Here is a 20,427-nt window from a genome sequence, read left to right as displayed (position 1 = left end):
GGCGGCGGCCGAGGGCGATTCCAACTCTGGACTCGTGGCGGCCCACGCGCATGCTCAGAGGCCGCCGCGGCGGCGCAGGGAGCCTCCCGGCCGCCAGGGGCGCGCGCACGCGCCGCTCGCGCCGCTCTACCCCGCCCGGGAGGGAGCCGATATCCCAGAGTTCCGCGCGGCACCGGCTCTTCCGCCCCAGCAGCCATTGACGAGCCGCAGGTGAGCGCTTTCGCGCGGCGCCTTCATCCGCCGCCATCCGAGCCCCGGGGCGCGCCGGACGGTCGGAGGGGCGGCGGGCGGGTCGGAGGGGCGGCGGGGCGCGGCGGGGCGCGGGTCGGAGGGGCGGCGGGGCGCGGCGGGCGGGTCGGAGGGGCGGCGGGGCGCGGCGGGCGGGCGCTCACCGCCGCTCCCCGGCCCGCAGCCATGGCTCTGCGCTACCCCATGGCCGTGGGCCTCAACAAGGGCCACAAGGTGACCAGGAACGTGAGCCAGCCGAGGCACAGCCGCCGCCGCGGGGTGAGTGCGGGCGGCGGGCGGGCGGCGGGCGGGGGCCGGGCCGAGGCGGCGCTGACCCCGCGCGTCCCCGCAGCGCCTCACCAAGCACACCAAGTTCGTGCGGGACATGATCCGCGAGGTGTGCGGCTTCGCGCCCTACGAGCGCCGCGCCATGGAGCTGCTCAAGGTCTCCAAGGACAAGCGGGCCCTCAAGTTCATCAAGAAGCGGGTAGGTGGGCGCCCGGCGGGCGGGCGGGCCCCCGCACACGCTGCCGCGCTCACGCCGCCTCTCACCCGCAGGTGGGCACGCACATCCGCGCCAAGAGGAAGCGGGAGGAGCTGAGCAGCGTCCTGGCCGCCATGAGGAAGGCGGCGGCCAAGAAGGACTGAGCCCCCCAATAAACGTCTTCCGGCAGCTCTGGCTCTGTGTGGGCGTCTGTGGGCGGTGGGCGTCTGTGGGCGGCGCGCACGACACAAGGGGGGGCTGCACACAGTCTTTATTCACATGATTGCTGGGCTCCATGATAGCCCCCAGCCCCTCTCGCAGTCCAGCCCGTCCTGGGCCACAGGCGGCCATGCCGCCATCACCGCTCCACGGCCAGGGCCTCTGCCTGGCGCCCGGGCAGGCCGAAGGCGATGTGGAAGACCTCGCGGTAGTGCTCCACGAAGTGCACCTCCAGGCCCTCGGTGATGAAGGCCGCCAGGTCGTAGAAGTCCTTCTTGTTCTCCGCCGGCAGGACCACACAAGTCACCCCGGCGCGCTTGGCCTAGGAGGGCGCCGGCCTCAGCCCGGGTGCGGCTCGCGCCGCCAGCCCCAGCCCTCCCCGGGGGCCGCGGGCAGCCACTTACCGCGATCGTCTTCTCCTTGATGCCCCCGACAGGCAGGATCTTGCCCGTGAGGGACACCTCGCCGGTCATGGCGAGGTTCTGCCGCACGGGCTGGTCCAGGGCCAGAGACAGCAGGGCTGTGACGATGGTGCAGCCTGCGCTGGGGCCGTCCTTGGGGGTGGCGCCCTGGGAGAGGACGGGCGTCAGGGCCAGGGTCACAGTGGTCCCAGCGGTGGAGGGCCCGGGCGGTGGCGCTCACCTCGGGCACGTGCAGGTGGAGGTGCGAGGTCACCAGGAAGTCGTTGGCCGGGTCCTGCTGCATCAGGAAGGCCCTGGCGAAGGTGTAGGCAATGCGCGCGCTCTCCTTCATCACCTCGCCCAGCTGGCCCGTCACCTCCAGGCTGCCGTCCCTGTCCTCGCCGCCCCTGAGAGGCGGCCGCCTCAGGGACGTCTCCACGAACAAGGTGGAGCCTCCTGGAGACGGGAGCCAGTGAAGCGCCCCTGCCGCCTGGGGCCGAGGCGGTGCCTGACCCCGGGCCTGGACACTGATCGTGTCCTGCTGCCCTGTGGCACCCAAGACGGCCCCGGTGGCTGTTGCACCTCCCGCCAGGGACTGCACTTCTCGCTCTGTCGAGACCTCGCTGAGGCTGGCTGTCAGCACAAGCGCCTCTGCCTCAGCCTCCCAAGGCCTGGCCCTCCCCTCCCAGCCCTGCTCACCCATGGCGGTCCAGGCCAGGCCCATGACCACGCCGGGCGGCGTCACGTCGTACATGCGCTCCACCGTGAACACCGGCTTCCCCACGAAGTCCTGCAGGTTCTCAGGCGTCACCTCCACGGACTCGGCCTCCCCGCTGACGATCTTGTAGGCTGACTTCCGCAGCACCTGCGGGCGGGCGGGCGGGCGCAGCTGGTGGGCCTGGGCGCGCCCAGGTGAGGGAGCCGGGGCGGGGCAGGCGAGCTCACCTTCTCCACCTGCTTCTGGAGGTTGCGGACGCCGCTCTCCCGGCAGTACTGCTTGATAAGCAGGGTCAGCACGTCCGACGACAGCCGGGCCTTACTCTCGTCCAGGCCGCACAGGGCGCGCGCCTGTGGCACCAGATAGCGCTGCGGGCGACGAGGAGTGAGGCCAGCCGAGGGTCTCGCTGCGGGCCTCCCTGCCTCCCTCCTGCGGGCCTCACCTCAGCAATGGCCAGCTTCTCCTGGGCCACGTAGCCTGACACGTTGATCATCTCCATGCGATCGCGCAGCGGCTCGGGGATGGTGTCCGTGACGTTGGCCGTGCAGATGAACAGCACCTGAGGGGCGGCCAGGGTGAGGGCCAGCCGGGCCCACCGTCCAGGCCCTGGGCGTGACGCGCACGCACCTTGGACAGGTCCACCGGCACGTCCAGGTAGTGGTCCAGGAAGTTGGCGTTCTGCTCCGGGTCCAGCAGCTCCAGCAGCGCCGACGAGGGGTCCCCCTGGTAACCGCGGCCGATCTTGTCCACCTGAGGGCAGACAGGCAGGTGGTGGGGGCCCGGGGCCGAGGACACGCTGAGCGGGGTCCTGGGGCGCCGGACGCACCTCGTCTATCAGCACCAGTGGGTTCTCTGTCTTGGTCTTCTTCAGACACTGGATGAGCTTGCCGGGCATGGCGCCCACGTAGGTCCGCCTGTGAAGGGGCAGGGCGGGTCACACGGGGCCCAGCAGGCTAAGGGACACACCAGGCAGTCATGGGCCCTGTGCCCAGGCCCAACGGGGCGAGGCCACAAGCTCAGGCAGCGCGGCCGTCCAGAGCACCCCGGAGCGAAGCTCTGGAGCCCCCCAGCGTGCGTGCGTGCGAAGCAGCGGGGCTCAAGGACGCCAGTGCATGCCGTCCTGTCTCCCAGCTGCCAGAGGCTGGAGCAGGAGGCCGGGTCAGAGGCCAGCCTGCCCGCTTAGTGAGGCCCCGGGCCGGCTGCGTGGCGACGCGCAGCTGTAATCCCAGTGCTAGGGAGGCTGAGACGGCTTTGAGGGTTCAAGCGCAGCTTCAGCAAGCAGTGAGACGCAGCAGCCTATTGAGTCTTAAGTGCTGAGGGTGCGCCCTTCAATCCCCAGTGTCACAGACACAAAAAACAAAAAGGGCGGCCGATGGATCTCACCGCTGGAGCCCTGGCTCCACCTCAGGACCCCCCAAATAAAACGGCTTAGCTTTTGAGCGAAGGCGGGTAGGGGCAGGCGCGCTGCCAGGCAGAGGGCACGGTACGCGTGAAGGCCTGGGCAGGACAGCCTGGCGTGGGGGCCGCGTGGCCGCAGCAGTGGGCTGAGGGGCCGTGGGCTTTGCAAAGGAGCTGGGAGCTCCTCGCAGCGGGAGCGGCTCTGACAGCCTCAGACCGAGCCAGAGGACAGCAGCTATGGGTGCCGCGGCCAGGCCCACCTGTGCCCCTTGATCTCGGCCACGTCGGTCATGCCCCCCACGCTGAAGCGGAAGTACTGACGGTTGAGGGCGCGGGCGATGGAGCGGGCGATGGAGGTCTTGCCCACGCCGGGGGGGCCGTAGAAGCAGAGGATCTTGCCCTGGGTGGAGCCACGGAGCTGGCTGACGGCAATGAACTCCTGTGGGCAGAAGCGGGTGCTCAGGAGGGCGCCCCCAGACACAGCCAGCCGGGGCTCCAGAGGAGGGGGCTCTGACAGGAGCCCACGGCCAAGCGTGCGCTGTCCACTGCCTCTACTCGACGTCTGGGGCTCCAGGGTCTAGGCTATCCCACAGGTGACCCACCTGGAGCTGCCGCTGGCCCTGGAAGGGCAGCCCGACATTCAACTGGACAACCAGGTGCCAGAAGATGGCGGGCACGCGCCACCCCCAGCCCACCACCCCACCACGACATTCTTGTGGTGCTGAGGACTGAATCCAGGGGCTTCTACCACCCAGCTGCACCCAGCCCTGTTCATGCACTTTTAAACAGGATCTCGGGGAGTTGCAGAGGCTGGCCGCGAACCTGCGATCCTCCTGCCTTAGCCTCCGCAGCAGCGGCTCACCAGGATGCGCTTCTTGACGTCCTCCATGCCGTAGTGGTCCTCCTCCAGCACCGCCTGGGCCCGTGCCAGGTCCAGGTTCTCCTCACTGCACTTGCCCCACGGGATGGATGTGAGCCAGTCCAGGTAGTTGCGGGTGACGCTGCCACGGGAGGGCCCGGTGAGCCGGGGGGCTGCCGGCCACACCCTGGGCTCCCCGTCACTGCGACAAGCAAGCCCTGTCTGCTCAACAACGTCCCAGACACCCAGATGCGGGCACAAGCCACCCCCGGCCCCCACTGCCCAGGGCACAGGCCCAGGAGGAGAGCAACCGCAGGCAGGCGAGGACGCCATGGTTGGTGGGGCCTCCTGGAAAGGGGCAGACACGCCAGCAGGCCAGAACGACGCGAGTCTCCGGGGCCGGCGGGCAGTGCCCATGGCCGCAGTCCTGCATGCCAGCGGCGGACTCCCCGTGAGCCGCGAGCCTTCCCAGTTCACAGGCCCCCGAAGCCGCAGCACTCGGGGCTCGCTGGGAGGCGGCCCCCTCCCGCCCGCGCGGGGCTCACTTGAACTCCGAGGAGTGGTTGTCCAGCAGGCCCAGCTTGCTCAGCTCCTCGTCCACCACGTCCATGACGTGCTTGGGCACCACCAGCTCCTTCAGCCGCTCGCGGAACTTCTCCTCGATGGCGTCCTTGTCCTCCTTCTCCAGCCCCAGCTCCTTCTTGATGATCTTCAGCTGCTCCTGCAGCAGGTACTTGCGGTGTGTCTGCTTGATCTTCTCCTCCACCTGCAGGGCACCGGCTCAGGGCGGGCGGGAGGGAGGCTGCCTCCCGGCACTGCCAGGCTCCTGGCGGGTCGCGGCGCCGAGGCCAGCGAGCCTCAGGAAATCAGCGAGACCTACTGTATGTGCGCGCGGTCCTGGGGCTCGAGCCCGGGAACACCCTGCCTGAGCTCCACTCCCGACCCACTTTTCATGTTTTTATTTGATTTTGTTTTTAGCAACCTCCCTAAGTTGCTTAAACTGCTGCTCAACTGCTGAGGCTGGTCTCGATCCTGAAAGCCTCCTGCTCCAGCCTCCCAAACACCAGGATTATAGGCAAGCATCACTATTTCTAGTTACAAAATTTAAAAAATGGGAAGGGAGTCCTGAGGTTGTAGCTTAGCAGTAGAACACCCCTGGATTTAATCTGCAGTGTAAATAAAATGGAAGAAAAAGGGGCTCAAAGCCTCCAGCTTCTTCCATCTCTTCCTATACTTGCAATGAGGGTGGGCGCAGGGCCGGCCCGTGCTGGGACCGGGTCTTCCCAAGAGCCCAGGCCGGCCTGGAACCTGGGCTGCGGGATGCCGGATGTGGCCACCGCGCGCCTCCCTGGGCCTGTTTTGATGGCGGCCCTCTATCGACAGCTATTTGTTCTGGCTTTCCTGGTTAGAAATGGATGTGAATTCTTCCGAGAATAAAACTAGGAAGAAGGGGTCCACACACAGGAGGTCCCACTGCTCGGCAGCGGACAGCCCCGTCCGCCACAGACCTCCTTAGGCCTGACACCCAGCTTGGGGCGGGCATGGGAAGCAGCCGGCACCTGCCCGGAGCCGGCCTCCTCCAGGGCCGCCTACCAGGAGGCTGAGTGGGCCCCGCATGGCCCCGGGCGTGTGGGCGCGGAGAGGAGGCCGAGTGGGCCCGCATGGCCCCGAGCGTGTGGGCGCGGAGAGGAGAGGAGGCCGAGTGGGCCCTGCATGGCCCCGGGCGTGTGGCGCAGAGAGGGGCCGGGCCCTTACCTCCCGCCCCAGCCGCTGCTGCAGCTTGCTCAGCTCGAACTCCTTCTTCAGGAGGGAGAGGGCCTTGTAGAGCCGCTTGGGAATCTGCCGAGGAAGCCGACCGTGAGCCGTGAGCGAGGCCAGCGGGGCAGGAAGCCGGCCCGCCCCCAGGGGACAGCCTCGCACGCCCGCCTCGCACACGCGTGGCTGGGGAGCGTGGAAGCGGTGGTGCCCGCCCGCCGGCCGGCCCAGCAGAAGTGGCCAGCCAGGCACGGGGCGGGCCAGGGCACTCACGCTGGTCTCTTCCAGCACGTCCTGCAGCTCGTGGGACTCGGCGCCGGTCAGCGCGGCGCCCATGTCACTCAGGTAGATGGGGTTGTCCACCACCCGCTGGCCCGCCTGCATCATCTGCAGCACCGACTCCCTGCAGGACGAGGCCGCCACTCAGGGCACAGAGCCAGGACCGTGTGGCCACCCGGCTGGCGGCAAGGGGGCTTCCGGCCAGACCCAACAGGGCAGCCATTCCGGGCCCGGGGCGAGGAGCGCCCCGTGTGGCTTCCTACAGGACAGTGGACGAGTGTGGGACCCTCTCCCCGGGGCAGGAAGCCCTTGGGCCAGCCGGGCGCTCACCAGTACAGAGGGACCGGGCCACCCACCGGTAGAGAGGGTTCAGGGCGATGATGTCCCGGATGGTCTTCACGATCTCGGCCGTCAGGGCCTGTGAGAGGGTGGCAGGTCACTTGTCTGGCCCGCACTCACGTGCTGAGCCAGGGCTCCTGCCTCCTGGCCCTGGAAAGCAGCACAGGGACGGGACGAGGGGCAGGAGAACCTGAGTCCGAGCCCCAGCCGCGGAGCTCCTCGGGCAGGAGGCCACTGCCTCCCTCTGCTGGGTCCCAAGCTCCTTGCGCCTCAGCCCAGCCCAGCCCCAGCCACGCCTGGGCCGAGCCAGGCCCTGTGCAGGGACCGAGGGACCTGCCACTGCAGGGCCTGTACACAGGAGGGGCCCGTGTTTCTTCTTGCCACCTTGTGTGTGCGTGCGTACGTTACCAGGGACCGAACCCGGAGCACTCTGCCTCTGAACTGCACCCCAGCCCTATATATATATATTTTTTCATTTCTGAATGGTCTTGCTAAGTTGCAGAGGGCCTAAGTTGCTGCGGCTGGCCGTGAACCTGCGAGCCTCCTGTCCTAGCCTCCCCAAGTCCTGGGATTACATGCTGTACCGCCACACCTGGCCTTTTTGTTGTTGTAATGGTGCCGAACAATTTAACAGCAGCGACACCAAGCTGCTCAAGTGCTCAAGAGCACAGGCAAAGGTGCCCAGTCACCATGGCGCCGCCACGGCACCGTGCAGGCATCACTAATCGATGCCAGCACGCCTTCCTCCAGGCGCAGAGGCCTTCTCAACACAGTGCCACGGCCGGCTGGCTGCTGGCTCCGCCGGGCTGCGTCAGGCGACCCATGCACGGCACCAGGCACACGGAGGAGCGCTGCCCAGCTTGCTCCCTCTGGCTCCCACCCCTCCAGCTGCGCCTCCCCCACCCGGCTCCAAGGGAAGGAGGAGCGGGAGAACAGCGCGGCCCTCCGGGGGCCCACACTTACTTTCACTTCCTCGGTGACCTGGAAGTCTTCATGGACGACGTTCTCTACCTCCACCATGAGCACCTCCCCAGGGGCATCTGCGGCGGGCTCTGGCGCCCCCTCCACCGGGGACCCGGCGCCCGGCTCCTCCTCCGCCTCCTTCCGGCCCCGCTTGGCCTTGCGCCTCGGCTTCTGCTTGTCCGGCTCCTCTGGCTCCACGTCCAGCTGTCTGCTGATGTGGATCCTGAGGACAAAGCGGGCGCGGTGGAGCCCAGGCCAGGGTGGGCCCGGGGCCATCACAGGGCCGGAGCCTTGTCCCCAGGCCCCAGCCACTCCCACAGCTCACCAACTCCGGGGGGCGCCCTGCCAAGGGCCCCGGGCCCCACAGGCTCCACCCACCCACCCCTTAGCCTCTTCACCCAGGGGCTCTTTCCTGTCATACCTATCCTTTGGGGGAGAAACCATATTGGGGGTTGAACCAGGGGCATTCCACCTCCAGCCATCATTATTATTATTATTTTGGTGGCACTGGGGTGGAACCCAGAGGCTTTCTACCTCCGGGCTATACTCCCAGACCTATTTATACTTTATTTGGAAACAGGGTCTCACTAAGTTGCTGAGAGCCTCACTAAGTAGTTGAGGCTGGCTTCAAACCTGTGCGATTCTCCTGTCTCAGCCTCCCAAGCGCTGGGATTACAAGTGCGCGCCACCACGCCCGGCCTCGCCTCCAGCCATTTTTATCTTGTAACAGGGCTTACTTAGGTTGCTAGGGCCTCCCTAAGTTGCCAAGGCTGGCCTCAAAACTGGTCCTCCTGACTCAGCCTCCCCAAGAACTGGATTACAGGGTGCACCCCTCATCTGGCTGTCGTCATTCCCTTCTGAGCTCAATTCCAAGGACACTTCTGCAAAGTGGCCCTTGCTGAACCTCCATGTTGAAGCCCAAGCCCCACCACTGTCCATCTGCCCGCCTGGCCAGCAAAGAGCTGGAACTGCCGGAGCGTGCGCAGGCGGGCACCTGGAGGGAGGCTCGGCCAAGACATCCTCCTCCTGTGTGCGGGTGGGGCTGGGGGCTAAACCCAGAGGCACTCTGCCTTCAAGCTTCGCCCCAGTCCGGTTCCCGGCCGGCGGGCGGGCGCGCACCTCCTGTGCCCCGTGACGATCATGCGCAGCCGGTCCCCGAGGTCCTGCAGCTCGTGGATCTGGGCAAACGTCCCCGTGTGGTAGATCTCGTCCAGGCTCTCCACCACGTCGGCCTCGTTGCTGGGGGAGGGACAAAGGCTTGGCACCCACCTGGCCGCAGGGGAGACAGGAGTAGTGCCCACCGGAACAGGGCGGCCGCCTGGGCTCCCAGAGGGGCCGTGGACGCCGGCGGGCTGCAGCCCAGCGCTGGCAGCCACGGGGACCTGACAGTCTTCCTTCCTTAGCGATGGGCCTTGAACTTGGAAGTGTTACTAATTTGGACCTGGAGTGAACGCGGCCCCAAATGCCACCTCTATCCACCTGCAGGTGCTTCCCGACCCGGACTGAGGGGCCTCGGCTCTACTCCCCATCTGGTCGTGCTGCTCCGGGGCGGGGTGCTGGGGTCAAGCCCAGGGGCTAGCCTGACTCTGTGACACTGAGGATGGAGCCCAGGGGCATTCAACCTCCTGACTAGATCCCCAGACCTATTTTTATTTATTTTGCCGTACTGGAGATTGAACCAAGAGCCATTCTACCTGTGAGCTTTTTGTGTGTGTGTGTGGTACTGGGGATGGAACCCAGGGCCATCGACCTCCGAGCTATACCCCCAGCCCAATTTTTATCCTTTATTTTGAAACAGGGACTCTCTGAGTTGCGGAGGGCCTCACTACGGAGCTGAAGCTGGCCGCGAACCCAGCTCCTCCCGTCTCAGCCTCCCTATGCTGGGATTCCAAGCGTGCCGCCATGGCCGGCTCCACACTGGGCCTTTTGTTTTTGTCTGTCTGCCCCGGCCTGGGACGGAGCCTGGGCTTTGCACCTGCCGACACTCTAGCCGAGCTGCTACCCAGCCCAGGTGCGAGCTCCATCCAGCCCAGGCTGAAAAGGCACGCTGCCATCCTCTGCTCTTGGGTTGTGTGTGGTGCTAGGAATTGAACCCAGGGGCACTCTACTGAGCTGCACCCCAGCCCTTTCCATTTCTTATTTTTATTTTTTTGCAGTACTGGGATCGAGTTGAGGGGCATTCTACCTCTGAGCTACACTCCAGCCCCATTTTATTTTTATCTTAAAGCAGGGTCTCACTAGGTGATGTGTCACCACTTGTGGAGGCTGTCCTCAAACCCGCAATCCTCCTGCTCAGCCTCCCAAGTGCGGGAACCACAGGCGTGCCCACCACGCCCAGTGGCCTAGGGCTCTTTCTGGTCAAGGGAAACTGCCCAGGCGCTTCAACAGGACCGGAGGAGAGCGGCACTTACTTGTCGTCTCTCTTTAGGAAGACGCCGACATAGGGCTGGGCAAGGCGGACTTTCCTTCTCAGCAGCTCAACCAACTTCTTATTTTTAACCTAGCATGACAACGACCCCAGTGAATGCAGAGCAGGCCTTCTAGCTGGCAGCCTATCTCGAGGGCTTTCTAGATTTTTCTCTGGGAGCAGGCTAATGTGATCCAGGAAGCTAATCAACATAGCCCAAGGACCTGAACACCACCACCAAAGGCCAGACAGGAGGGGCCGGGCGGGACAACAGCCATGGGCGGTCCGGGCAGGAGTCCGAGTGCACAGCCGCACAAGCAAGGCCCGGTACACACCAGCCAAGGCTGTCCAGTGGCAACAGTCCGAGTTCAAAACTCAAACCCGTTCTGTTTGAATGCCAGGGATTCTCATGCAGTCCAACGCGTCCCCAGCGCTCAGCACACACACTCACGAGGCGACGCTTTCTCAGTGGTCACTGCGGCTCGACCCCAGAAGGGGCTCTACCACCGAGCTACACGCCCAGGCCTTTTGACTTTGAGGCAGGGTCTTGGCTAAGTTCTCCCCGCTGGCTCAAACTTTTTTCTTTAAAGGTCTGGGGATGGAACCCAGGGGCATTCAACCTCCGAGCTATACCCCTGCCCTGTTTCTTATTCTTTATTTTGAAACAGGGCCTAAGTAGCTGAGGCTGTCCGGGAACTGCGGTCCTCCTGTCTCAGCCTCCCAAATGCTGGGATTACAACTGTGGCCACCACGCCCAGCTCGGCTCAAACTTTCCACCCTCCTGCCTCAGCAACCTGAGTCCCTGGAATGGCAGGTGAGTGCCACCAAGCCAGCCACATCACATCCTGTGTGTGTGCGTGTCTGTGTGTGTGCGCGTGCATACACACACATGCATGTGGTACTGGGGATTGAACACAGGGGCATTCTACCTCTGAGCTAAACCCCAAGCTTAATTTTTTATTCTTTTGGTGGTACAGGGGATTATGCCCCTTTACCTCCGGGCTACACTCCCAGACCTATTTCATATTTTATTTGGAAACAGGGTCTCTTAAGCCAAGGACTTCAAACCTGCGCAATCCTCCTGTCTCCACCTCCCAAGCGCGGATATTAGAAGTGTGTGCAATGACGCCCGGCTTATTCTTCATTTTAAAACGGGGTCTCACTGAGTTGCAGAGGGCCTCAGTAGCTAAGTGGCTGGCTGTGACCCTGTGACCCTCCCGTCTCAGCCTCCCAAGTCCTAGGACGACAGGCACATGCCACTGCTCTGGCTCACGTCACACGCTCCGTGTCCTGACGGCAGGTTCAGGGCTCTGTTCTCATCTAAGTAGCTGGGGGCCCAGAGCACGCACACCCTGAGGCTCAGCCGATTCGCGACCGTCCCAGCCCATCCTGGTTACCGTCCCTTACACTTGGACAGACACCAGAGCCACCCGGCCTGGATAAGCGGCCCAGGAGACGGGGATGACCCGGGAAACTGCACTGCAATGCGCTCCTCTGCTGCCGGTTCAGGAGCCGAACCCTGAGAAGCAGTGCTTTAACTCACTCCAAAACAGGGGCCTGGGGTGCTGGGGTTGAACCCAGGATCTCTGAGCGCCGCCTCACTAAGTAGCTGAGGCTGGCTGCGACCCTCAAGCCTCCTGCATCTGCCTCCCAAGTACTGGGATGACAGGCAGGGGCCACCACACCCGGCCACTGGTTTTTTCTGGGAAGAAAGTTCATAACATCTGACAGGAGGGAACAGGACCCACCAAACATTAAGAGCCGCTATTCTCCTCAGATCAAAAAGGAGAGGCAGGCAGGAGTGTGGCACCAGCACAGTGCACAGCAACTCGTCCACCCTCGACTCCTGGCTGGCCTGCGGGGCACGGAAACCCAGTATGGTCACCTCTGCTCAGCTCCAGGGGAAGGGCATGGCATGTGCAGGGCCGAGCGACAGTCCTGGCCCCAGCTGCCTGGGAGGGTCGAGGACTGCAGGGTCAGGGATGGGTCAAAGGCTTCCAGGACAGGGTTCTGAAACATCCTTCTCCCACGTGTGGCTGGCACAGCACCTTCCTCCCTGTCGTGCCAGGCACCGTTCCAAATCCCTCCACACAGGGCCTCATTTAACTGCTACTGCGATGTCTGGGTCACAGATGAGAAGGCAAAGGCCTTGAAAGGTAATGAAGTGTGCCAGGGCAGGACACCAACCCACAGGGTCTTTTTCGGGCGTGTGCGAGCGCTAAGGAGCCCTGCTCCGCGGGTTGGAAGGGCCCTGCAAGGAGCTCAGGCGGGGTGGGAGCGGAGGGGAGAGGGGCTCCCGCTGGGTCTCCCCACTCCCAAGCCGGGGCCCTTCTGTACGCCCTCCCTCTTCCCCGACCTCCCTGAGGTTCATCAGTCTGCGCTGTGAGGGGCACGTGGGGGCTGACTCGCTGCACGACCTTGCTTGCCCAGTTGACTGATAACCTTTCTCCCCCATCACAGTTTCCACCGGTTTCATAAAAACAGACCCGGGAGTGTGGGGGAGCTCTGAGTCCGGGCTCACACTGACAGCTCCTCCCCAGCACCGGCTTTCTTGGCCTTGCATCAGCCTGGCAACCCCCTCCCTCCTCATGGCTCCTACTGAAAGGTTACCAGGGTCCAGTCTTCTTTCAGAACATCCGACCGAGGCCACAGGCTGTGTGTGACTCATCACTACCCTACTCCCCCTGCCTGCTACGCGGCAGAAGGTCGAGAACACGCACCACTCTGCTCCGCTCCGCTCCTTAACCCTTCGGAACCCTTTCTGCTCTTATCATGCCAGCGGCACTGCTGCCTTTCCCGTCCTCCTGCAGCGCAAGCGCCCGAGGCAGGAATGTCCCCATCCTTAGCACCTGTAACTATGTAGCTGAGTAAGCTGTCGGGAAATGTATTTAACCAGGGGATGGAACTAGATGCCAAACACCTGGATTCCTACGCTGGCGCTTGAGGAAGTGTTAGAAAAGCTTTACCAAGAAGCTCAGGAGGACGAGCGGGCCGCTACACGGCCCGTGGTCCAGACCTGTCACCAGGACGCCAAGCCCACTCGACGGAGCCCGCGGCCCGGAGGGCGCAGGAGCGCGCTCTAGAGCACCGGGCGGTGCTGAGCCGCAGGACTCGACTCGGAGCAGAAACTGCGTGTCTGGGAAAGTTCCGAGGCGGGAGGGCGCAACCTGCTGCGGGCAGAGTGCGAGGGCGAGGCGGGGTTCGCTTTACCTCGACGATCTTGATAAACCGCGGGAACACCGGGTTGCGGGTAATGGCGATGAGCGGCAGGTGCGGGAACACGTCGGGGATCGTCATGGGCGTGAGCGCCGTTATGACCGGGCCTTCCCCGCCGCCGCCTGCGCCGCCACCCGCGCCCCCGGCCCCTTCCTCCGCGCCGCCCTCCGAGGCGTCTTCGCCGCCCGAGAAAGCCCCGCCGCCGCGGCTGTTCGCCTCCCAAAGCCCGCGCCACTGGCCCGCGGCCGACGGGCCTCGGCCCCAGAGCGCCCAGGGAGGCGAGGCGTCGCAGGAGCGCCGGCCTCGCGGCAGCCACGCGCCGGCCCCGGCCCCGGCCCGCCCCCCGGCGACGGCCAGAAGCGGCCGCCGCAGAGCCCAGCACCGCGCCGCGCCCCACAGCCGCACGTAGCCTCTGCCCGCCGCCATGGCCCGGCCATACTGGCGGCGCGCGAGAATCGCGTCACTTCCGCTCGCAGGACGGGCGCGCGCGTGACGCCCAGCGCGTGCCTGCCACCGGGAGGGGCGTGGCCCGGCCCCGCCTCCGAGGCGGGGCTTGGAGCGAGCCCGCCTAATAGGAGCTCGCTCACGTCCGTCTCCGTGGTTCTCCAATCCCCGCTCCAGCCCTTTCGAGTCCTGTGCGCACGTTGAGGGCATGCGCCAACGCCTCTAGGGAGCACTGCAACCCAGGCTTTCAGACCTTGTGGGGAACCTTGCGCGCGCACTTAGGCGCGCGGGTGACCTGCGCGTGACCAAACTCTGGCGCGCATAGTTGACTAGCGTTTCCCGGGAGGCAGCGCGCGCCCGCTTAGACGCTTAGACCACTCTGGGAGGGCTTTAGGGTGGGCGGGTCCTGGCTGCGAGGAATCCAGTTGCGCATGCTCAGAGTCCCCGGGCCGGGACTCTGTCCTGTTCGGGGTCCTCGGCCGGGGCTCTGCTCTGCGCATGCTCAGAGTCCTCGGGCCGGGGCTCTGCTCTGCGCGTGCTCCGAGCCCTCGGGTCAGGGCTCTGCTCTGCTCTACGCGTGCTCAGTCCTCGGGGCCGGACTCTGCTCTGCTCTGCGCATGCTCAGTCCTCGGGCCGGGCTCCGCTCTGCGCGTGCTCAGTCCTCGGGCCGCGGCTCTGCTCTGCTCTGCGCGTGCTCCGAGCCCTCGGGCCGGGCTCCGCTCTGCGCGTGCTCAGTCCTCGGGCCGCGGCTCTGCTCTGCTCTGCGCATGCTCAGTCCTCGGGCCGGGCTCCGCTCTGCGCGTGCCCAGACTGCGACGGTTGAGGGGCGGCGGCGGCGGCCGCGGTTTCTGAGGCGCGATGCTGATGGTGGTGCTGGTGGCGGCGGCCGCCCTGCGGCTCGGGCCGCTGTCCGGAGCTCAGCCGCTGTGCCGGTGCGGCCGCCCCCCGCGCCCGCGGCCGCTGCGGTGGGGATGGGGCCGCCCGCGCCCCGGAGGCTGGCGGGGCCGCCGTGGCCAGGCCCTGGGGCGCGGGCGCGACCCGGGCGGCCGGAGCCGCTGCCCGAGGCCCGGCGAGCCGACGCCGGCGCACTTGGCTTTCGGATTTATCGGGAGCGGCTCCTTTTTTTCCTTTTTGTGCTCCTGAGGCCGGAACGCAGGGGCTTTCTACCTCTGGGCCATACTTCCAGACCTGTTTCATACTTTAAGGGTCTCACTAAGTGGCTGAGAGCCTAAGTAGCTGAGGCTGGCTTCGAACCTGTGCCATCCTCCGGGCTCAGCCTCCCGAGTGCTGGGATTACTAGCTGCGCCACCGCGCCCGGCTGTTCCTTATTTTAAAACAGGGTTCACTGAGTTGCAAAGGGCCTCACCGTGTAGCCGAGGCTGGCTACTCACATCCTCCCGTCTCAGCCTCCCCAGAGCTGAGGTGACAAGCGTGCCCACCACGCCCGGCCCGGGAAATCCATTTCTGTCCAACTCCCCAGGTGCAGAACCCCCAGGTGCTGCTGCTACTGCGGGGCCAGAGGAGACTTAAGAACCAGTAGAGCCGGGCGTGGTGGCGCACGCTTGTAATCCCAGCCTTTGGGAGACAGACCGGAGGATCGCGATTCGTGGACAGCCTCAGCTACTTAGGCCCTCCATAACTTAGTGAGACCCTGTTTCAAAATAAAAAATAGGCAGGGGGCGTAGCTCGGAGGTCAAATGCCCCCTGAGTGCCATCCCCAGCCCTACAAAAACAAAAAAAACACCAGTATGGGGGAATGGGAATTTTGAATGGAACCCACCTGGGGTTTTTTGTTTGTTTGTTTTTGGTACTGGGGATTGAAGGCAGGGGCATTCTACCTCCGTGCTACACCCCAGCCCTATTTTTTATACTTTTTATTTTTTGGTGGTACTGGGGATGGAAAGAAATGTAGTTCCCTGCATCTCCTGAGTCCGACCGCAGAGGCAGGGCCCACGAGCTGTTATGTATCAGATCCCCCAAGGGGTGCAGGTGCACACCCTAGTCTGGAAGCCATGGGGCATGGTGGGCATACCATAATCCCAGTACTTGAGAGGCTAATACAGGAGGATCCCCAGCCTGAGCTACTTAGCCAGGCCCTGTTTCAAAATAAAAAGGGCAGGGGCCAGGTCAGGCTCCAAGATGAAAAATGCCCCTAAGTGCAATCCCCAGTATAAAAAAAGCACCCGGAGGGACGTGGTAGGAGGAGCCAGGCTGTGTCTTCAGTAACAGTGAACAGAAGGTCTCTTGTCCCTTGTCCAGTGTTCGTACGGTGAGGACCGGAAAGGTGTTCAGGAACCAGCGGCCACTTCTTGGGGTATGTGGCCACACTGGGCATTCTTGTACTTTTGACTAAGGGCTGCCCCAGAAGCCCCATAGCCCAAGTTCTTCAGGGCCAGTGCTTGGTCTTTTGAAATGTTGATTTATTCAAATGTTTATAGTTCATTTCTCCGGGGATTCTACCTTTGAGCTACACCCCCAGCCCTTTATTTTATTTTGAAACAGGGTCTCACTGAGTCCCATTAAGTAACTGAGGCTGGCCTCGAACTGTGATCCTCCTGTCTCAGCCTCCGTAGTGCTGGGATTACACATGTGCGCCACCATGCCTGGCTCCGTTTGATTCTTTGACATAGAGGTTACTTCCATTTCACTGAGAAATTGGTCAAGTAACTGGACAGCTCCAGGCTGGTTAGAAAGGGCTAGGACTCGTGGCCTCCCACACACAGCTTGGTCTAGCCCACATCTGACAGGGGCTTGGGCCATGCAGGACCACAAAGCAAAGCCCATGGCTTGATGTGATACAGCAGAGAGGGAAACATCCATCAGAGGCTCAAAGCGCAGAAGGGGCCAGGCGTGCCGACACAGGCTCGGAACCCAGTGCTTGGGAGGCTGAGACCAGAGGGTCGCAGGGTCGCGGCCGGCCTCAGCTACTGAGTGAGGCCCTCCACAACTTAAATTGTTCCAGAATAAAATAGGGCGAGGGGTGTAGGTCACAGGTAGAAGGTGCCTGGGTTCAATCCATAGTACTACACAAAAGTGCCTGAAGAAAAGAGCCAGATGCAACGACACATACCTGGAATCCAGTACTGGGAAGCTGAGACACGAGGCTCACAGGTCCTAGGCCAACCTCAGAAATACAGTGAAACCCTGCTGCTTTTATCTTTTTTTGGGGGGGAAGTGGGGATCGAAGCCAGGGGCATTCTACTTTCGAGCTCAACCCCCAGCTCTATTTCCTTTCTTTTTTCTTTGCGGGTCTGGGGATGGGACCCAGGGTAATTCGACCTCGAAGTTGCACCCCCTGCCCTGTTTTTTATTCTTTAATTTGAAACAGGCTCTCAGTAGCTGAGGCCGTCCACGGACCGTGATCCTCTGGTCTCAGCCTCCCAAATGCTGGGATTGCATGTGCCACCAAGCCTGGCCCAATTTTATTTCTTACTAGGAAACAGGGCCTTGCCAGGCTGGTGAAAGTCTATTTGCTGAGGCTGTCCTTGAACCTGGGATCCTCCTGTCTCAGCATCCCAACTACTGAAATGACAAGCATGCACCGCCACGCCCAGTTGAGACCCTGTTTCTTTTTTCTTTTTCTTTTTTTTTTTTCCCAGTACTGAGGATGGAACCCAGGGGCATTCTACCTCCTAGCTGTGCTCTCAGCCCTATTTTTTATTCTTTATTTTTATTTTATTTTTGTGGGTCTGGGGATGGAACCCAGAGGCATTTGACCTCTGAGCTACCCCCCCCTGCCCAATTTTTTTATTCTTTATTTTGAAACAGGGTCTCACTGAGTTGCGGAGGGCCTCACTAAGTAGCTGAGGCTGTCCGCAAACTGTGATCCTCCGGTCTTAGCCTCCCAAATGCTGGGATTACAAGTGTGTGCCACCATGCCTGGCTCTATTTTTTATTTATTATTATTTTTTTTTTTGGTAGTCTGGGGATGGAACCCAGGGGCATTCATCCTCTGAGCTACACCCCTTACACTATTTTTTTTCTTTTTTTTTTTTTATGGTACTGGGGATGGAACCCAGGAGCATTCACTCTGAGCTATACCCCCAGGCCTATTTTTTATTCTTCATTTTAAAACGGGGTTTTGCCTGGCGTGATGGCTCACACTTGTAATCCCCACGCTTGGGAGGCTGAGACAGGAGGATCGCACAGGTTTGAAGCCAGCCTCAGCTACTTAGTGAGGCTCTCAGCAACTTAGTGAGGCCCTGTTTCCAAATAAAATAGAAAATAGGTCTGGGCCTGGCGTGGTGGCACACACCTGTCATCCTAGCGCTTGGGAGGCTGAGACAGGAGGATCAAGGCCAGCGGGGACCTTCAGCAACTTAGCGAGACCCTTTAAAAAAAAAGAAAGTAGGTCTGGGAGTATAGCCCAGAGGTAGAAGGACCCTGGGTTCCACTACTAGTACCACCAAAAAATAATAATAATAGAATAGGGTCTCACTGAGTTGCAAAGGGCCTCACTAAGTAGTCAAGGCTGGCTGTGAACCGGGATCCTCCTGTCTCAGCCTCCTGAATGCTGGGATTACAAGCGTGCGCCACCACGCCCAGCTCCAAGACCTATTTTTTATTCTTTATTTTGAAACAGGGTCTCACTGAGTTGCAGAGGGCCTCACTAAGTAGCTGAGGCTGGCCGAGAACCGCGATCCTCCTGTCTCAGCCTCCCGAATGCTGGGATGACAAGTGCGCACCACCACGCCGGCTTTTCTTTCTCTCTCACTCACTCTCTCCCTCCCTTCCTCCCTTCCTCCTTCCCTCCTTTTCTTTCTTTGTTTCTTTGTTTCTGCAGTACTGGGGATGGAACCCAGGGACACACTATCTCTTAGCTATACCCCCAGTTCTATTTTTTAATTTATTTTTGAAACATGGCCTCACTGAGTTGCAGAGGGCCTCACTAAGCAGCTGAGGCTGTCCGCGAACCGCGATCCTCCTGTCTCAGCCTCCCGAGTGCTGGGATGACAAGTGCTGAAAAGCAAGTATCACACACCTTGCTGCACACTTGACAATTGGAAGGTCAGGAAGGAAGTCCGGTGTGGTAGCACAAGCGTGTAAGCGCAGCACTGGGGAGGCTGAGACAGGAGGATAGTGGGTTTGAGGCCAGCCTCAGCTACTTAGTGAGGCCCTCTGAAATTTAGACCTTATTTCAAAATAAAGAGTAAAAAATCAGGCTGGATGTGGTGGTATGCGCTTGTCATCCCAGCATTTGGGAGGCTGAGACAGGAGAATCTCAGTTTGTGGCCAACCTCACCTACTTAGTGAGGCCCTCTACAACTTAGTGAGACCCTGTTTCCAAATAAAGTATAAAATAGGTCTGGGAGTGTAGCTGGAGGTAGAAAGCCCCTGGGTTCCACCCCAGGACCACAAAAAATAAGTCACATATTAGGAAGTTTTGTGAACACAGAGGCTTTCTACCTCAGGCTACGCTCCCAGACCTCTTCTATATTTTATTTGGAAACGTTCTCACTAAGTTGCTGAGCGCCTCGCTCAGTCGCTGAGGCTGGCTTCGAACCTGTGCGATCCTCCTGTCTCAGCCTCCCAAGCGCAGGGAGTTCAAGTGTGCGCCAGCACGCCCGGCTGAGAAGTTGTTTTTAATCACTGTTTATTATTGATTGTATTAACATTGTGCGATTCTCTCTCTCTTTAGAGGGAGCTGTATTTTTCGTCTAACACAGCAATCCTGATTGACCATCCTTGTGAACACACAGTCCTGTATCTGGGGTGCGTAGCCTTCTCAGTATGGTTTTCGTCCTCTGCACTGAAAGTTTCAAATATGCCCGAATTAGTCATTCAACAAACATCCGCAGAGATGGTGCTGCCTCCTGTGCCCTGCCCAGGCCGCAGGCAGTCCATACTCAGGGAAAAGTGGCAGAAAGAGAAGTGTACCAGTATTGGGAATGGCCTAGGAAGAGTTGAGAAAGCTCTGATTATTATATTTCAAAAATTGGTGAAAGGACTTGGTTTTTGCCAAAAAAGCAGGTGACAGCCGGGCGTGCACGGTGGGCGCGCTCGTCACCCCAGCCTTCGGGAGGCCGAGACCGGAGGAGCGCCGTTCGCGGGCAGCCTCAGCTACTTAGCGAGGCCCTCTGCAACTCAGACCCGGTTTCAAAATAAAGAATAAAAAATAGGGCAGGGGGTGTAGCTCCGAGGTCAAATGCCCCTGGGTTCCATCCTAGACCTGTAAAAAAAAAAAAAAAAGGTGACTATTCCAATGTAAATTAACCTAGCTAAAGGTAATTAGCCAGTCTATAGGAGAGGGGAGCTAGGACTTCCCAGTCCCATTCTAATAATGGATATCTAGCTAGGGTAGGAGGAGGGGTCGACCTTCGACACCTAGGTGGGGAAAGCGCACCTTGGCGGAAAGTAAGGGGAGGTACCTGACAGGGACTTTTACTACGTCAGAATGAACGTGAACAAGATGGAGGGTGTCGTGTATAAAGAGTTTGTTCCGTGCTTTGTATTTCAGTGAATTTGTTTGACACCCCCCCCCTCGCCATGCCACTCCTGAATGGCACGGGGCTGGAACTGTCTTCTGTATTTCTATCTTTTAGTAAACTCTTTTAACTCCAGCAAGAGTCCGGGCTGTTGCATACTTATCTTTAGCTCAGGACAAGAACCCGCTCTTTTTATCTTTTTGCAGTATTTGGGGGGAATTATTCCCAGGGGGTCTAACAAAGATCCCTGGGGACGGCTCCCCCAGAAGGTAACCCTCAGTCCAAAACCGTA

General features: G+C 61.4%; 2 protein-coding genes across 3 annotated transcripts; one reads left to right on the top strand and one right to left on the bottom strand.

The window, feature by feature from the left end:
• Nucleotides 1–200: 200 nt before the first annotated feature.
• On the top strand, nt 201–876 carry RPL36 (ribosomal protein L36; the record flags this gene model as incomplete). Its single annotated transcript, XM_080712548.1, has 4 exons — nt 201–210; nt 413–507; nt 581–715; nt 787–876. The coding sequence occupies exons 2-4, from the start codon at nt 415–417 to the stop codon at nt 874–876; spliced, it is 318 nt and encodes a 105-aa protein (XP_080568674.1). The 5' UTR covers nt 201–210; nt 413–414.
• A 194-nt stretch (nt 877–1,070) lies between these two features.
• LONP1 (lon peptidase 1, mitochondrial) lies at nt 1,071–13,692 on the bottom strand (the record flags this gene model as incomplete). 2 transcript variants are annotated; one of them, XM_080712460.1, is made up of 19 exons in its annotated part: nt 1,071–1,253; nt 1,336–1,500; nt 1,574–1,788; nt 2,032–2,197; nt 2,278–2,418; nt 2,493–2,609; nt 2,678–2,800; nt 2,877–2,964; nt 3,709–3,887; nt 4,311–4,449; nt 4,853–5,073; nt 6,063–6,146; nt 6,336–6,465; nt 6,698–6,759; nt 7,644–7,866; nt 8,763–8,882; nt 10,055–10,143; nt 13,261–13,373; nt 13,569–13,692. In XM_080712460.1, the coding sequence occupies 19 exons, from the start codon at nt 13,690–13,692 to the stop codon at nt 1,071–1,073; spliced, it is 2,682 nt and encodes an 893-aa protein (XP_080568586.1). The 2 variants fall into 2 exon arrangements, with proteins under 2 accessions (XP_080568586.1, XP_080568585.1); XM_080712459.1 differs by having other exon boundaries at nt 13,261–13,692.
• Between the last annotated feature and the right edge of the window lie 6,735 nt (nt 13,693–20,427).

This window comes from Muscardinus avellanarius (assembly GCF_963383645.1).
Source record: "Muscardinus avellanarius genome assembly, chromosome: 16".
Classification (NCBI taxonomy): domain Eukaryota; kingdom Metazoa; phylum Chordata; class Mammalia; order Rodentia; family Gliridae; genus Muscardinus; species Muscardinus avellanarius.
This window is presented reverse-complemented; position numbering and strand designations above follow the sequence as displayed.